Genomic DNA, 17614 nt, shown 5'->3' on the forward strand with positions numbered 1-17614 from the left:
AATGCTTCTTGGCAAACACAATTATTTCCTGGCCTGAATCACACAGTGATTTAATTGGTATGTCATTGTGTGTGTGTTTGCATGTGTGTGCTTTAATGAGAATTCCACGTGGTATCATTGGGAAATTAGGAAAAATAGAGTCTTCTAGATTTATTGCTTGTGGTTTAAGGGCAGACTGCTGGCTTCCATCCGAGGAGTGGGAGACCTGAAGGTGCAGGGATCATTAGTGCTGGGATAGATCCTTCCGATTGTCTGCTATTTTAAAACCGGTTTGGCAAACGGTAAAAATCAGAACCAATAGTGAGATGATTTTCCCTTTGAAACTTGTGAGGTTCATCAAAATAAACTTGTGGGGGACTTGGCATCGTGACAAGCGATGATGTCCTTTCTCTGTCTACCAACATTTTATTTGTGAAGCTGGAACTGGGTTTTGGAATTCTGGACAAGTCAAAGCCGAGGCCTATTCATTTGGAAAATTGGAGTTTTCGATGATCCCGTAGTGGCTCTTGGGCAGGCAGATGTTTTTACAGTGCATCCAAAACCCAACCCAGCTTTGTGTATGGACCACGAACACCGTCGCCTGCAGAGAGGGTATGGAACAGGAGTGGGAAGAGCAGCTGTTCTCTCGTCTTCTGGGTACTCTGTGTTCGTTTCCATTCTAGGATGGGAACAAAGGAATAAGAATTAGCCACATTGTTTATTTTTTAACGTGATTCAGTGAAACCGACTGCAGGCATGACATTTGTCACCTGTGATCTGAAAAGTGATAGCCTGCCTCTTAATGGATTCATGTGCTTAACAGCAGAAGTAGTTGCCTTTTATATAGCTGCTTTGTAACCCTCATGAGCCCCAACATCTTGAACAAAATGTTCATTACTGAGTTGTAACAAATACGACCTATAAAGGATTACGGTTGAGTCATTAATCTAGAGTTTTTATTTAAAACAGATTTTACTCCCAACCACCTCGCTCCGCCATTTGTTTGAATTTTGTTTTTAATTGCCAGGGTTTCCCTCGGATCACTAACCCACTCTCCACGTCTTTCTACAAACCTGCTGTGAAGCTGCCCAGCTATTGACAAGGCAGACCCGGGCGAGGGGCCTGGATGGGTTTCACGGGCCCCGAAGCCTCCTGAGATACTGTGCAAACTCGCGTGGTGCCCAGCTCTCACCAAACTCTCAAAAGAACCTGTGTCCCCAAATGAACAGCTAGCCGAGACCCTCTGTTGGGAGGGATGCAGGGTGAATGAGAGGATTTCAGTGAGTGTGACCCTGGTGGGGACAGCCCTGCTGACAGGAGTGGTGACAGGGTTGCATATACTGCAGCTCCCACTCTCAGCTGATCAGTGTAGAGGTCTCGGGATAGCCCCAGGCCTCAGCACACCCTTCCATCTTGCGCTGCGGCCCATGCGCACGTGTGAAGGGGACCCCAGTGCTCATGGGCGCTGGGTGTCCCACAGCCCGGGACTGTGTTGTCTGAGCACCTCCGCCTGTGTTTATTTTCACCCTCATGAATGCTGGACAGGCGACGTGGCCTTGGTAACCAGCCGCCCTCAGTACGTGGGAGTGGCTTAGGCTGGTGGGGGAATGACTGGGAAGTTAAGTCGGATTCTTGATAGTTTTCTCCAGTAACTCGGATTCCCACGAGTCTGGGAAAACCAAGACTGTTGAGAATTGCCCCTGAGTGTGTGGTGGGCTGGAGGAGAGGTGAGGTGGTGAGGGGGGGTGGGGAGGAGAGGCTTGTTCACATGCTTGTTAACATTAGAGGGTCTTTGACAAAGGAAGTCTAATGCCTTGCCCCGGTCAGCCGGCGATTGCCCCCCGGGGGGCCCCGTTGTGCACAGGAAGTCAGACACTAATGATGTTAGTGAAGGGACAAAGGCACCCGGCCCGGGAAGGGCCTAATTGCTGCGTCCGGCTCCCAGGCGGCCAGCCTGAAGCTGGAGGGGGCTGGGCAGGATGCGCTAAGTGTTAACACCTGGAGCTGGAGCTCTGCCTTCCTGGTGCTTTTTCTTTTTTCTTTCTTTCTTCTGTGTGGCTGTGCACACACGTAGATACACATGCACAAATCCGGCTGGATCGCAGAGGGACATTTTGGGATGTGGTACCTAAGAGACTAGATAGAAATGGCTCAAGCAGAAGATCATACTGAGCCAGGGCAGGGCTGACAACCTGAGGCCTGAGCCTTCTCCAGGGGCCCAAGGGGCTTGGTGACTGTCACTTAATCTCTGCCTGGGCCAGTTCTCTCCTGGGAAAGGACACAGCTTGCAGATAGGCAGGTCCGTAGTGGAAGGGTCGCTGTTGCTTGGGCTGGGAACAGTTGAGTCAGAACCGGTGGAGAATGCTCCGGGGGAAAGTGATGAGGGTCTTCATCACTATTTTGCTCGAGCCGGGGTCTCAGGGAGGTAGGACTCTGGCAGGATGACGAGTGATGGGGGCACCTGCCAGCACCTGAGGGGAGTTACGTTGCAGATGTGTGTATCTGAATTCGCACCTGGAAGAGTCTGTTGGAGGGATTGCAGCCTAGGAGAGCCCACACGCACCCCCTCGTTACTAAGAGGGGTCTCTGGATGCTTCATGTCCAAAAGTGGCTTTGGACTGGGGCCTGTGAAGCCCCTGATGGCCTCGGGGTGCTCTGGGAATGCCCCCCAATTGTGTAAGGGACGTTGCTGGGGAAATTGGATAAGGAATATCTCACAGGGCTCAACTATGGGTTCTAGGAACCCTTTCCCCTTCACAACAACAGGGTCATCAACAATTAAAAGTGCACACCCCCTGCCTTGGCTGTACCCCTGTTGGGATGACATCGGGGGTTCATTTCCGGACCGAGGGCCTGCACCGGGGTCCCTCCCGCCGCCGGGCAGTGGGGGACGCTTTGTGCACAGGTGGATTCACTTGGATTTCTGCAGCCGGGGAACAAGAGAGTTTAAAAAGGATCCTTGAAGCCTGTCTCCTTCCTAGAGGAAGGGGGGTGAGCCACAAATAACTTTTGAAAAGGGGCCTAATGTTGACTTGCTGCTTCCCACTGTTATTTTAAGGAGGCCTTTCTGTACAGGACCACCATGTGGACAGAAATAATAGGCTGACAGAAGGGGTCGCCTCGCTTTCTAGCGTAGCCTGTGATGTTCCGATTAGCACTAAAACCTAAAAGGGCGGACTTCCATAATTTCAAAATACGTGAAATCCACCTTGAAGGAAGCACATGTGTGGGGCGCGCTGGGGACCTGCCTGGCTGGAGGAGGCTGGGTCCCCATGGCAACATCACAATCCCCCATGTCTGCAGGCGTTTGTGCTGTAGAAGCAGAATTCCAGATGTGATACAGTATCTGGAGACTCCGTCCCGGGGCCTCGGAACCGGTATTTGAAGTCGGCACAATCCAGCCCGCGCTCTGTGTGGTCCTAAGGCTCTTTATTAGTAATTTTGTTGTGATCCGGACATTTCCTCTGAGCTTAGGCATAACAAGCATGCTTATAGCTTTAAGTTTTCCTCCATTGTTAATCACTGTTTTGCCCTCTGGAGTGAAGTCTTTGTGACGACCTTCTGCGGCTAAGGGAGAGGAGCAGGGAGCTGTTTTCCCCGGGAGGGTGGGTGTTGGGATGGCTGTTTGTTCTCTTCCCACCCAGTATTTACAGAAAAGCCGGCTAATCCGTCCGTGAGTTGTCTGTGTGCGTTTGAAACTGCAGATGGCTGCCTGTTACCTTTAGATGCCAGCTCTCTGACATGCGGTTCTCATTTGCGTGGGATGGGCGTGGCGTGTGCAGCGGAGGGGAAAGGTCTGGCTCTCCGTCCAGAGGCATGTTTTATGGCTTGCTTTTAACGTTTTGAGGATTGGGAGAGTGGAACAATCCTGTCCGTTTGTGAGGATCAGCCACAGGAGGACGCACAGCCCAGATCCTTAACAGACTAATTGGACAAAGCACTGGGCTTTTGCTCCGTGAAAACCAAGGAGACTGCAGAGCTTTGTTTTGTTTTTACACACAGGGGAAAAGTCAGCGTGTGTGTGTGTGTGTGTGTGTGCGCTTGCTTGCTTGAACTTCATGTGCATGTTCCCATGGCAAAGCAATACAAAAATCATAAAGCCTGGAGCAGGGGAGGGCATTTTAAAATACATTAAATTCCATTTAGGCCAACACCATGTGGAAGAGTTGCTATCATATTGTAACATACACATGTATCAAGTTTTGCATGCCTTAAACTTATACAATGTTATATGTCAATCAGATCTCAACTGAAAAATAAAAGAGAGCAAAGTTGCTCTCTGAGAAACAACTCCTAAAAGCCTGAACACATCTTTAGCGTCAGTGAATGGGCTTCCTGGCGGGGTAGGGGTGGGTGGGGGCGGGGTGGAGGAGGGCGGGCTTGGGAGAGCAGCTCAGCTGAAGACCGGAGCTCTCAGTTTGATAAGCAGGACACATGGTAACTTGGCATCGGTTGGCTCCATGTTAGAGCTCAGAAACAATTGTCCCTTCAGCTTTCCTGTGGGGAGCGTGAAATTAGGAACATGTGTGTGCTGATTAGCAACATGTCAGAGATGAATCATGATTACGGCTTTGGTCTGGTGCACAGGCGATGCTGTGGAGCAGTGATTTCCTACCTCCTTGAGCAAATCTCTCTAATTAGCTTAAGATCTCTGGGTCTTTGGGGGCCGACGTGGTAATTGCTGGTGGGAACCCACCGGCACTCCCCCAGAGCTTGTGTGTTCCCCACTAGACATCCAAGACCTCCCCTCCCCAAATCAGACAGCTGGCTGGCACCCTTGTGTCTGAAGCTGGTTGCATCTAGATGGGGAGTGAGAGAGAACAGCTCCCCGGAATGTGGAGCGAATATCTTGAATAGATCCAGGCGCAAGCTGGCTCTGTGATTTATTTTCCTTGTGTTTTGGGTTTGCCAGCATTCTCCTCGGCTTACATCACCTGGGGCTTCTCTGCCTTTCCTGACTTTTTTTTTTTTTTACGTTAAAGGTTTGAACCAAAGTAAGTGGGATCTGTCTTCGTTTATGAAACCATCTGAACCTGCATGGAATAAATTAACCCCATGGTCTGCTTCTTGCCCTCCCCATGTCCACTGGTCATAGGCTGTTCTTTTTAAGCCTCACAGAGCTGTCTGTCTTTTTAATCTTCTTGACACACTGGAAACCCAAGATGGGGAAACTGTTATGGAAAATAGAGAGAACCGGCCGTAGTTTTCATTAGTTACTTAGTGTACCTGTGAAAAACCCATCCTTTCCAGCTCTTCCTAATGTCTTTCTATACCTTTCACCCGAAGTCCGTTCCCTAAAACATTACCAGCTTTCTGGAAGTTCCTTAGTTGGCTTGAGAGCCAGCCATCTTGGTTAAGCCTCACTGTTTGGCCTGCCTTCCATTGGAATAGGGGGCGCTATACCTAGCACCGTCCTTTTCAAAATGCACCTTTTCCAAAATGGCAATTCAGCTGTTTTGGAGCTGGGTGGGTAACTAGCTCTGGGAAGCTGGGGTCTTAATGGCCCAGCATCTGCAAGGGCCGCTCAGGAAATTGGCCGCCTGGTGGCCCCTGGAGGTGCTGCTGGCTCCTCCGTGGGATCCCGCCCGTGGCTGTCTGTGTCCAGGTCTTTGCTTCTGCCATATGGGTGGAGCATGGTGCAGGTTTTTGCCTTTTGAGTTTTATTCCTTTAGAGCACTTAAGAGTTATCCCCCCCGCCCCCCATTCCTGAGTAAAAGATGTTTTCTCCATTATGTTCCCGTTCCTGTAGTGTTCGTAGCAGAGCTCCAGGCACCTGGGGCTTGCTTCTTTAGCTCCCACTGGAGCAAATTAAAAACGGCCGCGAGTGCGGCAAACAGGGGTGGTTAATGAACTAAGGCTGTGACACCCTGCGGCCACAGCGCTGGCATTTATAGTTTTTCAGTAACAGGCAACAAACAAGTATTAGTAATTGTCAGCTTATTAAATATCAAAACGGGTGTAGTAGCTAAAAGCTTGGAATGGTTTCCTGAAGAATAACTTCCAAAGCTGTTGACCAGCTTTATAAGTTGCCTTATCTGTGTTTTTAGTGTGGGCCTGGATTCTGAGCCCATAAATCACCCTGTCATACCAAGCTTGCTACTCCTGGGTTCTCTGTGCGCATTATCTGGCTCGATCAAGCATTCATTAATTCAGACAGAAAACTAATATTTACCAAGGGCTGACTCTGTGCCAGGCCGGGGACTGTGGGGCAGGCACGGGGGCGGGGAGTGGGGGACGGTGGGCATAGGGAGCTGTTCTGGTCACTTTGCCTTTTGCCTTCAGTCTCTCCCTATCCGGCCCAATCTGAGCACTTCTGAGCACTTGTCAGCGATGGAGTCCCTGTGTCGCCCAGTTCCCACCAAGACCATTAGCAGAACACATTGGTTGGCTTGGTAGTTAGTGCTTTCTGCCACCTGTCCGCCTGCCTCTTTTCCCACAATACCGCCAAGGTCTGGAGGCTGGAGACAGATCGTCCCTGAAGATGCCACTTCCTGTGAGCATTCCCCCGGCTGCCTCGTGTATCCCCTGATTGGGGATACTTTCACAATGTTTATGAGGGCAGGAATCTTCGCAGGAATGGAGACATAACCATTTCAAGATGTGTCAGATGCTGTGCAGAGCGCTGGATATGTGTCATCACTCATAGCCCCCATACCAACCCTTTCCAGGAAGTTGTAGCCAAACACTTCATAGCTCAGGGAAAGGAGGCCCAGGAAGGTTCAGCAGCTCGCCCAGGGTCACGCCGCTGCAGAATCGCACCGATTTGAACACACATCTGTGCAACTCCCAAAGCCCACTCTTCACCACTCTGCTGCCACAGACAAGCCTCTGGCCCCCGAAGTCTGTGTCTAGGATGGCACCGTCTCGGCAGCAGCTCTGACAGACGGTGTTCATGTCGGCCTGCAGCCGGGGTGGGAGGGAGTGCAGTGACAAGTGATGGGTTTGCTTGTGGGTGTGGGCGGGAGGGGGAGAATGACAGCCATGGCGTGTGTGACATCGAAATCCATTTCATTCATATGGCAGCTGAAATTCTATGTGTATTAGCTTTGAATTGCTGCTGTAATACATGCCCACACCTTCAGTGGCTTACACAGCACACACGCATCCTCTTAAAAAGGTTTTGAAGTCAGAATTCCAAAAGGAGCATTGTGGGGCTGAAACCCAGGTGCTGCAGGGCTGGCTCCTCCTGGGGGCGAGGTGCCTGCCTTTTCCCGCACACCTGCAGCTGCTGGCCTTCCTTGGCTTATTGGCCCTTCCTCCTCCATCTTCAGAGCCAGCCGCATAGCATCTTTAGGTCATCGTCTGTCTGTCTCTGCCTCCTGCTCCCATGATCACATCTCCTTCTGACTCGGACCTTCCTGCCTCCCTTTTATGAGGACCCTCGTGATTACCTGGGCCCGCCTGGGTAATCCAGAATAAGCTCCTCAACCCGGGATCCTTAAAATTAGTAACGTAGTTCTTTTCCCTGAGTAAAGTAACACAGGTTCAATGTGGGATTACACTGTGGGCATGTTTGGGGGTGCTGTAATTCTGTGTCCCTCAAAGTGTGCAGACAGCAGCCGGGCTCTCTGGGCTGGCTAGGCGCACCGTTTCTCAGGCTTCCGAGGGCTCTGGAGCAGTGCAAGCGAGTTTTGGGGGTGAGCTGAGGGCAGCCCGGTGGACTATCGTCCGATGCATATCCTGAGAAGCCAGGCCCTCTGTGACTTGCGGGAGGGAATGGTCTTCACAGCACACGCAAGAACTGGTACCTGCGGTGGTGTCCTTGCTTCCAAACTCCACGACCCGGCTTGGGTGGCCACAGGGCTTCTTGGCATCTGATTTCCTGTGGAATTAGAATGACCATTTTATATCTACATCAGCAGTGAAATTACTGTGCTCACATCAAGTGAGCATACCGGCTGACTGATGATCGGGAACACAGTGTGATAACGGCTGGGCTGAGGTGGGAAGCCACGGGGGAGCGGGGTTTGGGGGGCAGGAAGGGCATTCTGGGAAGAGGGAAGAGCCCGAGAATGTGCTGAGCTGCAGTGCTGTGCCCAGAGGGGTTCGGAAGAAGATAGAGAGGAGCAACATGTCAGGGATGGCTTAGGAGGCAGGGAGCCTGTGGTGGGCCGAGAGCAAAGGGAGGAGGGCAGATTTGCACATGAGGAGAGCACCCTGGTGGCCAAAGTCCCTTGAGGTCAGGCAGGACCCAAGTCTAGTTCAGGGCCAAGTGCTCAGCCCATCAGGGTCAAGGTGGAAAGCTCAGTGGGTAGTGAATGGATGCCACATGCAGCCAGTTCACGTGGAACAGCTCCACACATCATCACAGAGAACTTATTTGGAGAGATTTAGGTTCTCGAATGAAGGATACAGCACATCTCACTTGGGCTCCTTCCCACAATGCATTGCTCATTGCCAGTGCCTAATAATGATCTGTTAAAACCATGTTGCAATAGAAATACAGGGGGGACAAGAAAAGAATGAAAAGCTGACCGAGTCCTACAAGTAAGGTGACTGGTCCCCAGAGTCCTGTGCACCGTGGAGCAGGCTGTTAAACAGATGTGTTCCCCTTTCGAAAAGTGCTTTCTCTGCATGGCTTCACAAGGTCCTCCTTACACCCCCTCCCAGGGGAGGTCATGCAAACTGTCCTTTTTTTAAAAAAAAAATGTTTTTATTGGTTTTTAAAGAGAGAGGAAGGGAGAGCGATAGAGAGATGGAAACATCGATGAGAGATTAACATCATCTATCAGCTGCCTCCTGCACGCCCCGCTGCTGGGGATCGAGCCCACAGTCCAGGCATGTGCCCCGACTGGGAATTGAACCATGATTTCTTGGTTTCTGGATTAACACTCAAGCACTGAGCCACACTAGCCGTGCCATGCAAACTCCTCTTTGTAAAAAACAGTTGAGGAGACTGGGCCCACTGGACTGAAGTGGTTTGCCTTTGGTATCAGCTGGAGGATGAAGGACTAAGGAATGTACTGTGGGCCCCAAATTGCATTTTTGTTTCCCTCCCATGATGCTGCCTTTTTCTCTCCTTTCTAGCTCAGTTCTCCTTCCCTCTTCTAAGCTCCCGGTATGGGTCCTATTCTTGGTTCATCCTTACGGAGGCGCTGCCTGTGGTATTTCATACACTGTGCTTCTTTATGGCTCTTTCCCCCGCTACATGTATCTTACATGCCATCGACACAGAGCTCTTGGAGGGCTGGGTGATAAGATTTGCCTGTTTGCCCTGCATGCGATCCACGTCAGTCACTCGTCTTTGGAAGAATGAGCTACTTGGCTCCTGAGGGCAGGGACAATGGCTGCTTTGCTCACCACTGGCCCTAGCATAGTGTCCAGCCCTTAACAGATGGTGAGTGAAGCGTGTCCGGGATGTAAGGGAGGAGAAGGCTGTGGTTTGCGTTCTTGGGCATCACTGAGGGCTGTGGCAGGCTTTGTCTCCTGACCTCCTGCCTGGTTCTGTCTCCTGATCTCTGGTCTTGGCCATCTGGGAGTTGGGTGTCCTCCAGTTGCACAGACTGGCCTCATCTCTAAGCAGCGATGGCAGATTTTAGGCTTTTAATAAGGTAACCGCACTTTCCAAAGTGTTCTAGGTGAGAAATTCTGGGATCTTGTGTTTGTGGGGGAAGGGAGGATGGGAAAGGAAAGCTGGAGGAGGAGGGTGACAGGGAGAAGGGGAGCCCCAGGAGGTCGTGGGCTGGTACGTCATGTTGATTTAGATTTTCTGTGACTGCTCACTCCTCATTTTAATTAGAACTGTGTGTGTGTGTGTGTGTGTGTGTGTGTCCGTCTGTCCCTTTCTGCACAGCTGTGCTTTCCCAGGGTCCACGTTTATCTGAGCTCAGGGATATAGTTTCAGTGGGCGTGCCTGGCTTCGGGGTAAGCGGTGTGAGCATGCCTGTAGCATATGCCTGTGCTGGGGCTGCGGTCGGAGACCCTGGGCTCCACCACAAGTGTTCTGCACTTTGTGTCTTGGTGTAACAATTGCCCATTAAATACCGGGCTGCCAGCATATGGTCTTCCCCACAGCTCTCTCATGGAGTGGAAACTTCAGCTGTGTGGTGAAAATATTTTCCCATCACTTAGCATCTCAGCATTAACATGTTTGGGAGAATTCTGTAGTTAATGCCTGAGTGGCACATTTGCAGATCATTACAGAAACGGTTAGGCCAGAGTCGGCAGAGCTGTAGCGCCTCTTTCCCGTGGTGGATAAGTGGTGGGTTAGGGAGAGGCGGGGCGACGGGAGGATTCCGGGGCTCCCCCTGCGGATGCTGTAATTAAAGTGGGAAGTCTGGTGGAGTTGTTATCCCTGCTGCTAAGAATGCAGATGGCCAACAGCCACATCACCAAGAGTTAGCTAGACCTTTTAAAGTCTTTTTTCTTTTTCTTTTATAACCCACCCTATATATTCCAAGCAAAGGTATGGATGCAGAAAAGAATTTTCTCATTAAAAGTAACAGCTTGTTCCCACACTCATTCCTGGTCTTGGAATGAGAAACCTGTTTCCTTAGACTTGAGGAATTGCCTATCTGTCGTGGCTTAATAGAGCTTTTGGACGAGTGTCTGGTAGGTGACTCTATAACCAATCAGTGCTTTATAACCAACTGGGAGGGCTCCAGCTGGCAACTCATGTCTCTCCCAGTTTTACTGTTAATGAATTATGATTTAAGCCTCAAACGGAGAACAGCCTGCTCCTATTGTCTTAGGGGAAGTGAGTGCTCATGGTCCCCATGGCCCACAGTTCGGAATCTCCTGGGCCGGAGGGAGTTGGGCAGCCAGAGGGGCCCGGTGCTGGGAAAGAGTAAGGACGGGCATGACCCCGGGTCTCTGTGGTCATGTGTGTGTTTTGACTCCATGGGGATCGGTGCCGGAAAAGCAAATTGGCTTCCCTCCTCATCATGTTTTCTTGTTTTCCCGCAGGGAGTGGGGCCGGCCAGCAGAAACAGTGGGCTGCACAACATCACCTTCAGATATGACAGTAAGTAACTGGCTTGACCTCTGAAGAATGGAGCCCTGTGAGTGATCTGAGGCTTACACGGTTGCACTTAATCAAGGACCCTGCAGGGCCTGGGGTTAAGGAATCTTTTGAACCCGCTCAGGTTTGTCAGCAGAGCGAAAGCAGCTCAGTCTCAACTCAGCCACTTAGGACTTTGGGACGGCTCAAGCGTCCTCTGTGGTGTTTGGAGAAGCTGTGTATGGAGGCTTCCCCCGACTGCCTGAGGATGTGGCCGTGTCCTTAAGAACAAAGGCAGCTGTCTGTAGGGTCCCGCAGGGGACATGTGAGCAGGGCTGCCCGGTGCAGGATGCTGGGAGTGGTAGGGGCTGTGGCACAGATGGCACTGTCCCCTCAGAGGGCACTGGCTCCTCCTGCCAGCCGCTGTGGCCTTGAGGAATTCCCCCTGAGGATAGCCAGAAGTGATTTCCAAGAAGAGTGGGAGATTTGCATGTTTTTATGAACATTTTTTAATGCTGGCATTTATTTAAAAGTTTTCAGAAACACAGAGTGGGCCAAGTGCGTCTGTTCCAGATTGGCGCACGGGCCTTCGGTTGGCTGCCGCCTCTGACTTAGGCCTGGGTTCCAACCCTGGTTCCCCACTGAGCAAATCAGGCGATTGGACTTCTCCAAGCATCAGTTTTCTCATGATCAAACAAAGATTAATTAAAAAAATTTCTTCCTTAGTGTAATTTTGTGGGGTTTTTTTTGGCATATGAGTGCAGTAGTTTAATGCATGTAAAGTACAAAAGTAAGCAAACCAGCCTAAGGTGTTCCTCAGCATCATCTGAGGCTTCAACAAAGCACCCGCTCGCTGGTAGCTGGCCTGCACTCGGTAATTGACATCTGTTAATATTAGAAGTTATTTCAACTGGAGTTGGAACACAAGCAACTTTTTAGCCCCTTCTCTCAAGGCTACGTGACTTTTTCTGGCCAAAGTGTTTCCTGAGGGCAAGGTGGGGGTGCTTTTTCTGACTAAGCAGATATAGCCTCTTCTTGGGCTTTCATGCCCACGAAGGTAATTATATACAACTGTGAGCATTTCAGCCTTCTGAGCCATAATTTACAGGTAAAAATGACAAGAAGGAGCTTGACTAGTATTCAGTGACCCCTGCCCTTTGATTCATCTCCGGGGGGAGGGTTATGAGAGTCCATGTAATAAGTGAGGAGTGAAGGTCACACGGGGCCTCTGGAATGATCACAACTAGAGCGGGGCTTCCCAGGGGGTGTATACAGTCTAACAATTTTGAGATACAAGTATGTATGTCGAACGCATGCCCGCAGTTGCTGACCTGGGTCTTTAAGTTAACCAGTGAGGACTTCCAGGTGAAACAGTCATTTCACGTTCGCAGTGTGCGCATGTTCTTGGTACACGTTGTGATTCTAATGAAGGATTTGCAAGTCCGTGATACTTAATTCAGCTAAGTAAAGACATGTGTAAGGGATCTTTCTTTGAGTTAGAAAGTTAATTTCTAGTCAGTGTTCTTGGTCCTGGCAGATCTTGTATTACATTCAAAAGTTCAGAATTTTCCGGTCAGCTGCAAACAAGTATTTGCATCTCTCATTTAATAGGGGGATTTGTGAAAGAGGATCTGTACCTGTGAAACTTAAAAGTATCTTATTGTTTTCTTCATGGGACTAGATATTTGGCCCATGTGCCAGTGCATATCTCTTATTTTCTTTCTGATTTTGTAGCATTTAATTAGAATTTAATTCACAACTGGAATTGACTCCTGAGACATCTAAAGTTCAGTTGCATTTTGGCAAAATGTCATTTGGGCATAATTTTTTTTGTAACCAAAATCCAAAACATTAGAGTTGCTAATAATTGGATCCAGGCTGTGTAAAGTACATTTATTGTTTTCCATTGAGAAATATATTTTTCTCATCCATAAGAAAGTTCCTGTTATTGCTTAGTTGACTGGTTGCTAGTTCTGTTTGAAATAGCTAAAAACCAATTACCAAGTTTTCACCAAAAGTATTAAACTACAAAATCTTATTTTTCTGTTCTTTTGCCATTTGATGTTATAAAGAAAGAAAATACCTTGCCATTAAATCATAACCAAATGTCACTGGTCTCCTTGCCTCCTTTCACGTTGCATTTCTAGTTTTCTTCTTCAGGCTCTGAGGGGGGAAATGCTTGAGTGGGTTGTAATACATTTTTCTTAATTCTTAGGCTTTTTATTTGCATAATTGTATTTACAGAGAGCAGGAGAGTGCTAATTTTGGCATTAGGGTTGGACAAAGAAAACAACCATGACTTTCTCTTGTTCACCCATCTTTTCCTAAAGCTGTTGAAGTCAAAGGCTTCTCTTTCATTATTGACCTCAATAAGTGAAAATGTTTGAACTTTGCAGGTGTGAGGGGATCTTGCCGTGTCTTATACTGGAAAGCTGGGCACAGCCAGGATTTTTGCATGCTGAATACTTCTGATTTAGAACTCATTCGAGTAATAAGCTCTGTGTTGAGGATGGAATGGCAGGAGTCCTGCATGAGCATCCAAGGCTGCTTTCTGCCCTGGCCCTGGGCTGGTCAGCGGTGAATCCTGTGCCACCCAGCGGACCTCTCTAGATGCAGTTTCCTCATTTGTGTAATGAGGATATTGCACCACATGTTTAACTTTTTTCCCTATTGTAAAATTCTCTCCTGCACCCAGAGAACACATGTTGAATGCTTTGAGAGCGAGTGTTCATCAGAAGTAGAATTCAGTTTTATCGATGATTAGCATCTTCTCAGAAGAAGTAATATTGAAATGTGGGAGGGCTGTTTTTGAAGCAGATGGGAGGACACTTGATGTGGTCAGGCAAGAAAGCAGGACACAAAGCAGTGTGGAGGGTGGAGCTGTAAAACAGAGCTCTGTGTTTTGGTGAGCGTGTTGTACTTTAATAAGAAAAATTTAAAAGGAGGAAGACCACATGCAGGTTCAGAGCTTAGGAGGTTGCCCATTAGAGGTTAGCAGTTACTTCTGTGTGGTGGGAGGTTCTGGGTGATGTTCATGTCTTTCTGATATTGTCTCTTAATCTTTAAATATCCAGTGAACATTTTTAGTCCCGAATATCGCAATTGTGCGGTCTGGTTTTGGGGGGTGGTGAGATGGGGACCACCAGACTCTTCGAGCTTCTTAGAAGCTTTGTGACAAAGGAAAATGGTCTGACCTCAGAGGGGTGGCGTTGATGGGATTGACCTGCTGCAGCAGATCCTAAAGACGGCTTTCAAGCTTAACCATCGAGAAGGGAACAGAAACGAAGCAGCATAAGAATATGACTTGGTGACGCCAGGGATGGCTGGTGGCTCTCCCCGAATGAGTGGCCAGAACGGCCTGCGGCTGTTCTCAGAAGTCCCAGCCCACCGTCTGGCTGGAAGCTGCTGGCAGCTTTTAGGATCTTGCAGACTCTGAAGGTATATTTAGCAAAACCAGGTGGCACAGCTGCTCCCGCGGTCATGGCTGCATTCACAGGTGGCATGAACGAGGGCCTCAGACAAAATCCAAGGGTCGGGTTTTTTGTTTTTCAGCAGCATGGACTCTGGGTCTGGTGGGTGCTGTGGTGCCTTTGATGACACCTGGTGTGTGGGAACACAAGTTTCACCTTTGCCGATGCTAGTGAACATGGGGAGGTGCTTTGCCTATCACTAAGTCAGTCAGCATCTTTTGCAGCTTCTAATTGGTTAAGTCTTCACTCTCCCATGGATTCACATCCTCATTTTATTTCCTTTTCCCTCAGATACCTTGCCCTCGAGGTTTCTTCTGAAAACAAGCAAACCCAATTATTCAGTCACTGTTTTGTTTCAAATAACTCTTTAATGCTGAAAACTGATTGAGTGAATGTAAATAATTATTGATTTGGGTAAAATTTCAAAATAGTAAAAAAGTTGATGCCACACACACACACACACACACACACACACAAACAAACTCTAGCCCACAAAGGATACTTCTAACCATTGTCCTGGGATTTAATTCAAGGGGTGGGGTGAGTGTGGGGATGGTGCTATAAATAAATCTCACTGCAGCACCTTATACTTTTCCAAACAGTCAACCTTTGATCTCGCATTTGGGTTTCTGAGGCACACAGAATGGATTTGGCCACCTGCAGACATGCTTTATGTAATTTGAGAAGATGAACTTGGAAATAAAAACTTTTAAAAATGACTGTTCTTATTCTCCCAACTCTCTCTAGACTGTACCACATACTTGAATCCAGTGGGGAAGCACGTGATTGCCGATGCCCAGAACATCACCATCAGCCAGTACGCCTGCCACGAGCAGGTGGCCGTCACCATTCTTTGGTCCCCAGGGGCCCTTGGTAAGTGGTCAGAATGGAGTCCACCGAGGTGGCCTGGGTGGGTAGTGCCCAGGGCAAGGGGCCCAGACCTCACGGCCTCCGGGGGCCAGGCAGGTCTTGACATGAGAGTAGCTCTGGTTGTCTTGGGCACGGACACACCTCCTACTTTTATGCTGGGCATGTTCACGGCTCGACGCTGTGCCCTGTGGCTCCTCTTTTGTTCCCTTGGCTGTGATGAGAGAGATGTGGGTTTGAAACGTGCTAGTGTGTGAGTGATAAATGGCACAGGCCTTGCTTGGCCTCTGTGTCTCAGCCGCAGAGGGAGGATGGGTGGCCCATCCAAGGACGTGAAGGCTTTGGCATCCGGCATTAATGGTCTCTAGCCTCGCAGATGTGTGCAGGCCCAGCTTTGGCACATTTTGTGAGTTTTCAGGAAAATCCCAGTTTTCATGAGAAACCATGAAACCAACAATTTTTAAATGTTGGCAACGAATTGAATTTTTATTTAAACCGTGTGGGCCAGAGAAACCAAACTGAAAGAAAGGAAGAGGAAAAGCAAACCCACATTATCTGGCCAGACTCAGGTTAGGCCCTCGCTGCTTGTCCTTGTTCATGAATTGATGGTACACAGGAGAGGATGGCGTAGTTGAATGTGGGGCTTGGAAGGGTCCATTTCTTGAAGTTGGCCTGGGTCTGAACCCAGAATCACAAGAAGCCTTCAGCCCTCACTGAGCCCCAACTTCCCCATCTGTGAAGGGCAGATGACTGCCCCTTGGTTTGTTGTAATAATTTGAGACACACATACAGTCCATTTTTTAGAGAGAGTTATTAAAAAAAATTGTGGCTATTGTTATCATCATCAGAACCTGGTCCTTTGGCATTGCTACCCAATCTTAGTATTAAAAACAAAAAAATCTGGCCAAGGGAAAAGTAAAATAAAGTCTGAATTTTAAAATCTGAATGGGATAGATCTCAGAAGAACCAGATTGCAGGAGAGGTGAGTGCAGGGAGAGGAAGGATGAGTCAGACCGGTGGGCCTGACTCACTTATCCATGTCAGTACTGCTGGGTCTGAACCCAATGGGTTTCCAAAAATAACATTATCTTAACATTTAAAGATACAAACATTCTCTGTGGATAAAAGGGAAGTGGTCGCTCCATGTAAGGCTAAATGGCTAAGGGGTTGGCCTGATGAGTTGCAGGCTCCCTCTTTAGGATGAAAGGAAGAGATGCGAGTTGGTGGTAGGAAACCAATGTGGCACAGTGTGGCAGAAGGTTGTAGTTGACCTGCATGATGATTTGGCCGGGGGGCAGTGGTGCGGGGCCTGGACAAGTCCTATCTCTTTCTGTGAGGTTTTGTCAAGGAAGCTCTTTGGGAGCCAGAAAAACATACGGGTTAAGAATATTCTGGGTTTGAGTCCTACCTCTGCCATTTAATTTCCTGTGTGACCCTGGGTGAGTCATTTAGTGTCTCTACACCTCAGTTTTCTTCATCAATAAAATGGGAATAATAATACCTTTTATCTATGGTTGTTAGGAGGATTTAATGACTTAAGTAATGGGAAGGGGTAAATAAGTTCCTGTAAGGCAGCAGTTCTCAACCTGTGGGTCGCGACCCCTTTGGCGGTCGAATGACCCTTTCACAGGGGTCACCTAAGACCACCCTGCATATCAGATATTTACATTACGATTCATAACAGTAGCAACATTACAGTGATGAAGTAGCAACGAAAATAATTTTATGGTTGGGTCACAACATGAGGAACTGTATTTAAAGGGCCAGAAGGTTGAGAACCACTGCTGTAAGGGAAGCTGTCCTATAAAATTGCCAAACATTATATAACTACAATTCTATATAATAAAAGGGCAATATGCAAATTGACCGAATGGCAGAACAACCAGTTGCCATGATGCACATTGACCATCAGGGGGCAGACGCTCAACGCAGGAGCTGCCCCCTGGTGGTCAGTGCGCTCCCACAAGGGGAGTGCTGTTCAGCCTGAAGCCCTGAGCCAGGCCCATGGCTGCCTGCACCCAAGGCAGTGCTAAGGATTTCTTACTGTGGGGAGTGGGCCTAAGCTATCAGTTGGACATCCCCCAAGGGGTCCCAGACTGTGAGAGAGCACAGGCCGGGCTGAGGGGACCTCCCCTTCCCCCCCCCCGTGCATGAATCTCACCCGTACTAGACCTCTAGTATAATATAAATGCTAATAGAATTGTGATAAAGGTGTTACTGTGATTTAAGATTTACATTTGCTGTCTCCTCTCAGACTTGGCAGGTCTTTTAAAAATAAGGACTAGAGCCCTGGACAGTGTGGCTTAGTTGGTTAGGGCATCAACCTGTGCACCAAAGGGTTGTGGGTTCAATTCCCAGT

At 48.9% G+C, this 17614-nt stretch overlaps 1 protein-coding gene across 2 annotated transcripts in view; it reads left to right on the forward strand.

The window, feature by feature from the left end:
• The window catches only part of IL17RD (interleukin 17 receptor D), a 61814-nt gene that overhangs the window by 28275 nt on the left and 15925 nt on the right, over positions 1-17614 (forward strand). Inside the window, exons 2-3 of one of the 2 annotated variants that reach the window (XM_036331839.1) lie at positions 10885-10942; positions 15136-15261. In XM_036331839.1, the coding sequence (XP_036187732.1) occupies positions 10885-10942; positions 15136-15261 (184 nt within the window). Of the gene's footprint in view, positions 1-10884; positions 10943-13758; positions 14357-15135; positions 15262-17614 lie in introns of those variants that run through there. The other variant, XM_036331840.1, reaches the window with a different exon arrangement.

The sequence above is a fragment of the Myotis myotis genome, unplaced genomic scaffold, assembly GCF_014108235.1.
Source record: "Myotis myotis isolate mMyoMyo1 unplaced genomic scaffold, mMyoMyo1.p scaffold_m19_p_13, whole genome shotgun sequence".
Taxonomy (NCBI): Eukaryota; Metazoa; Chordata; class Mammalia; order Chiroptera; family Vespertilionidae; genus Myotis; species Myotis myotis.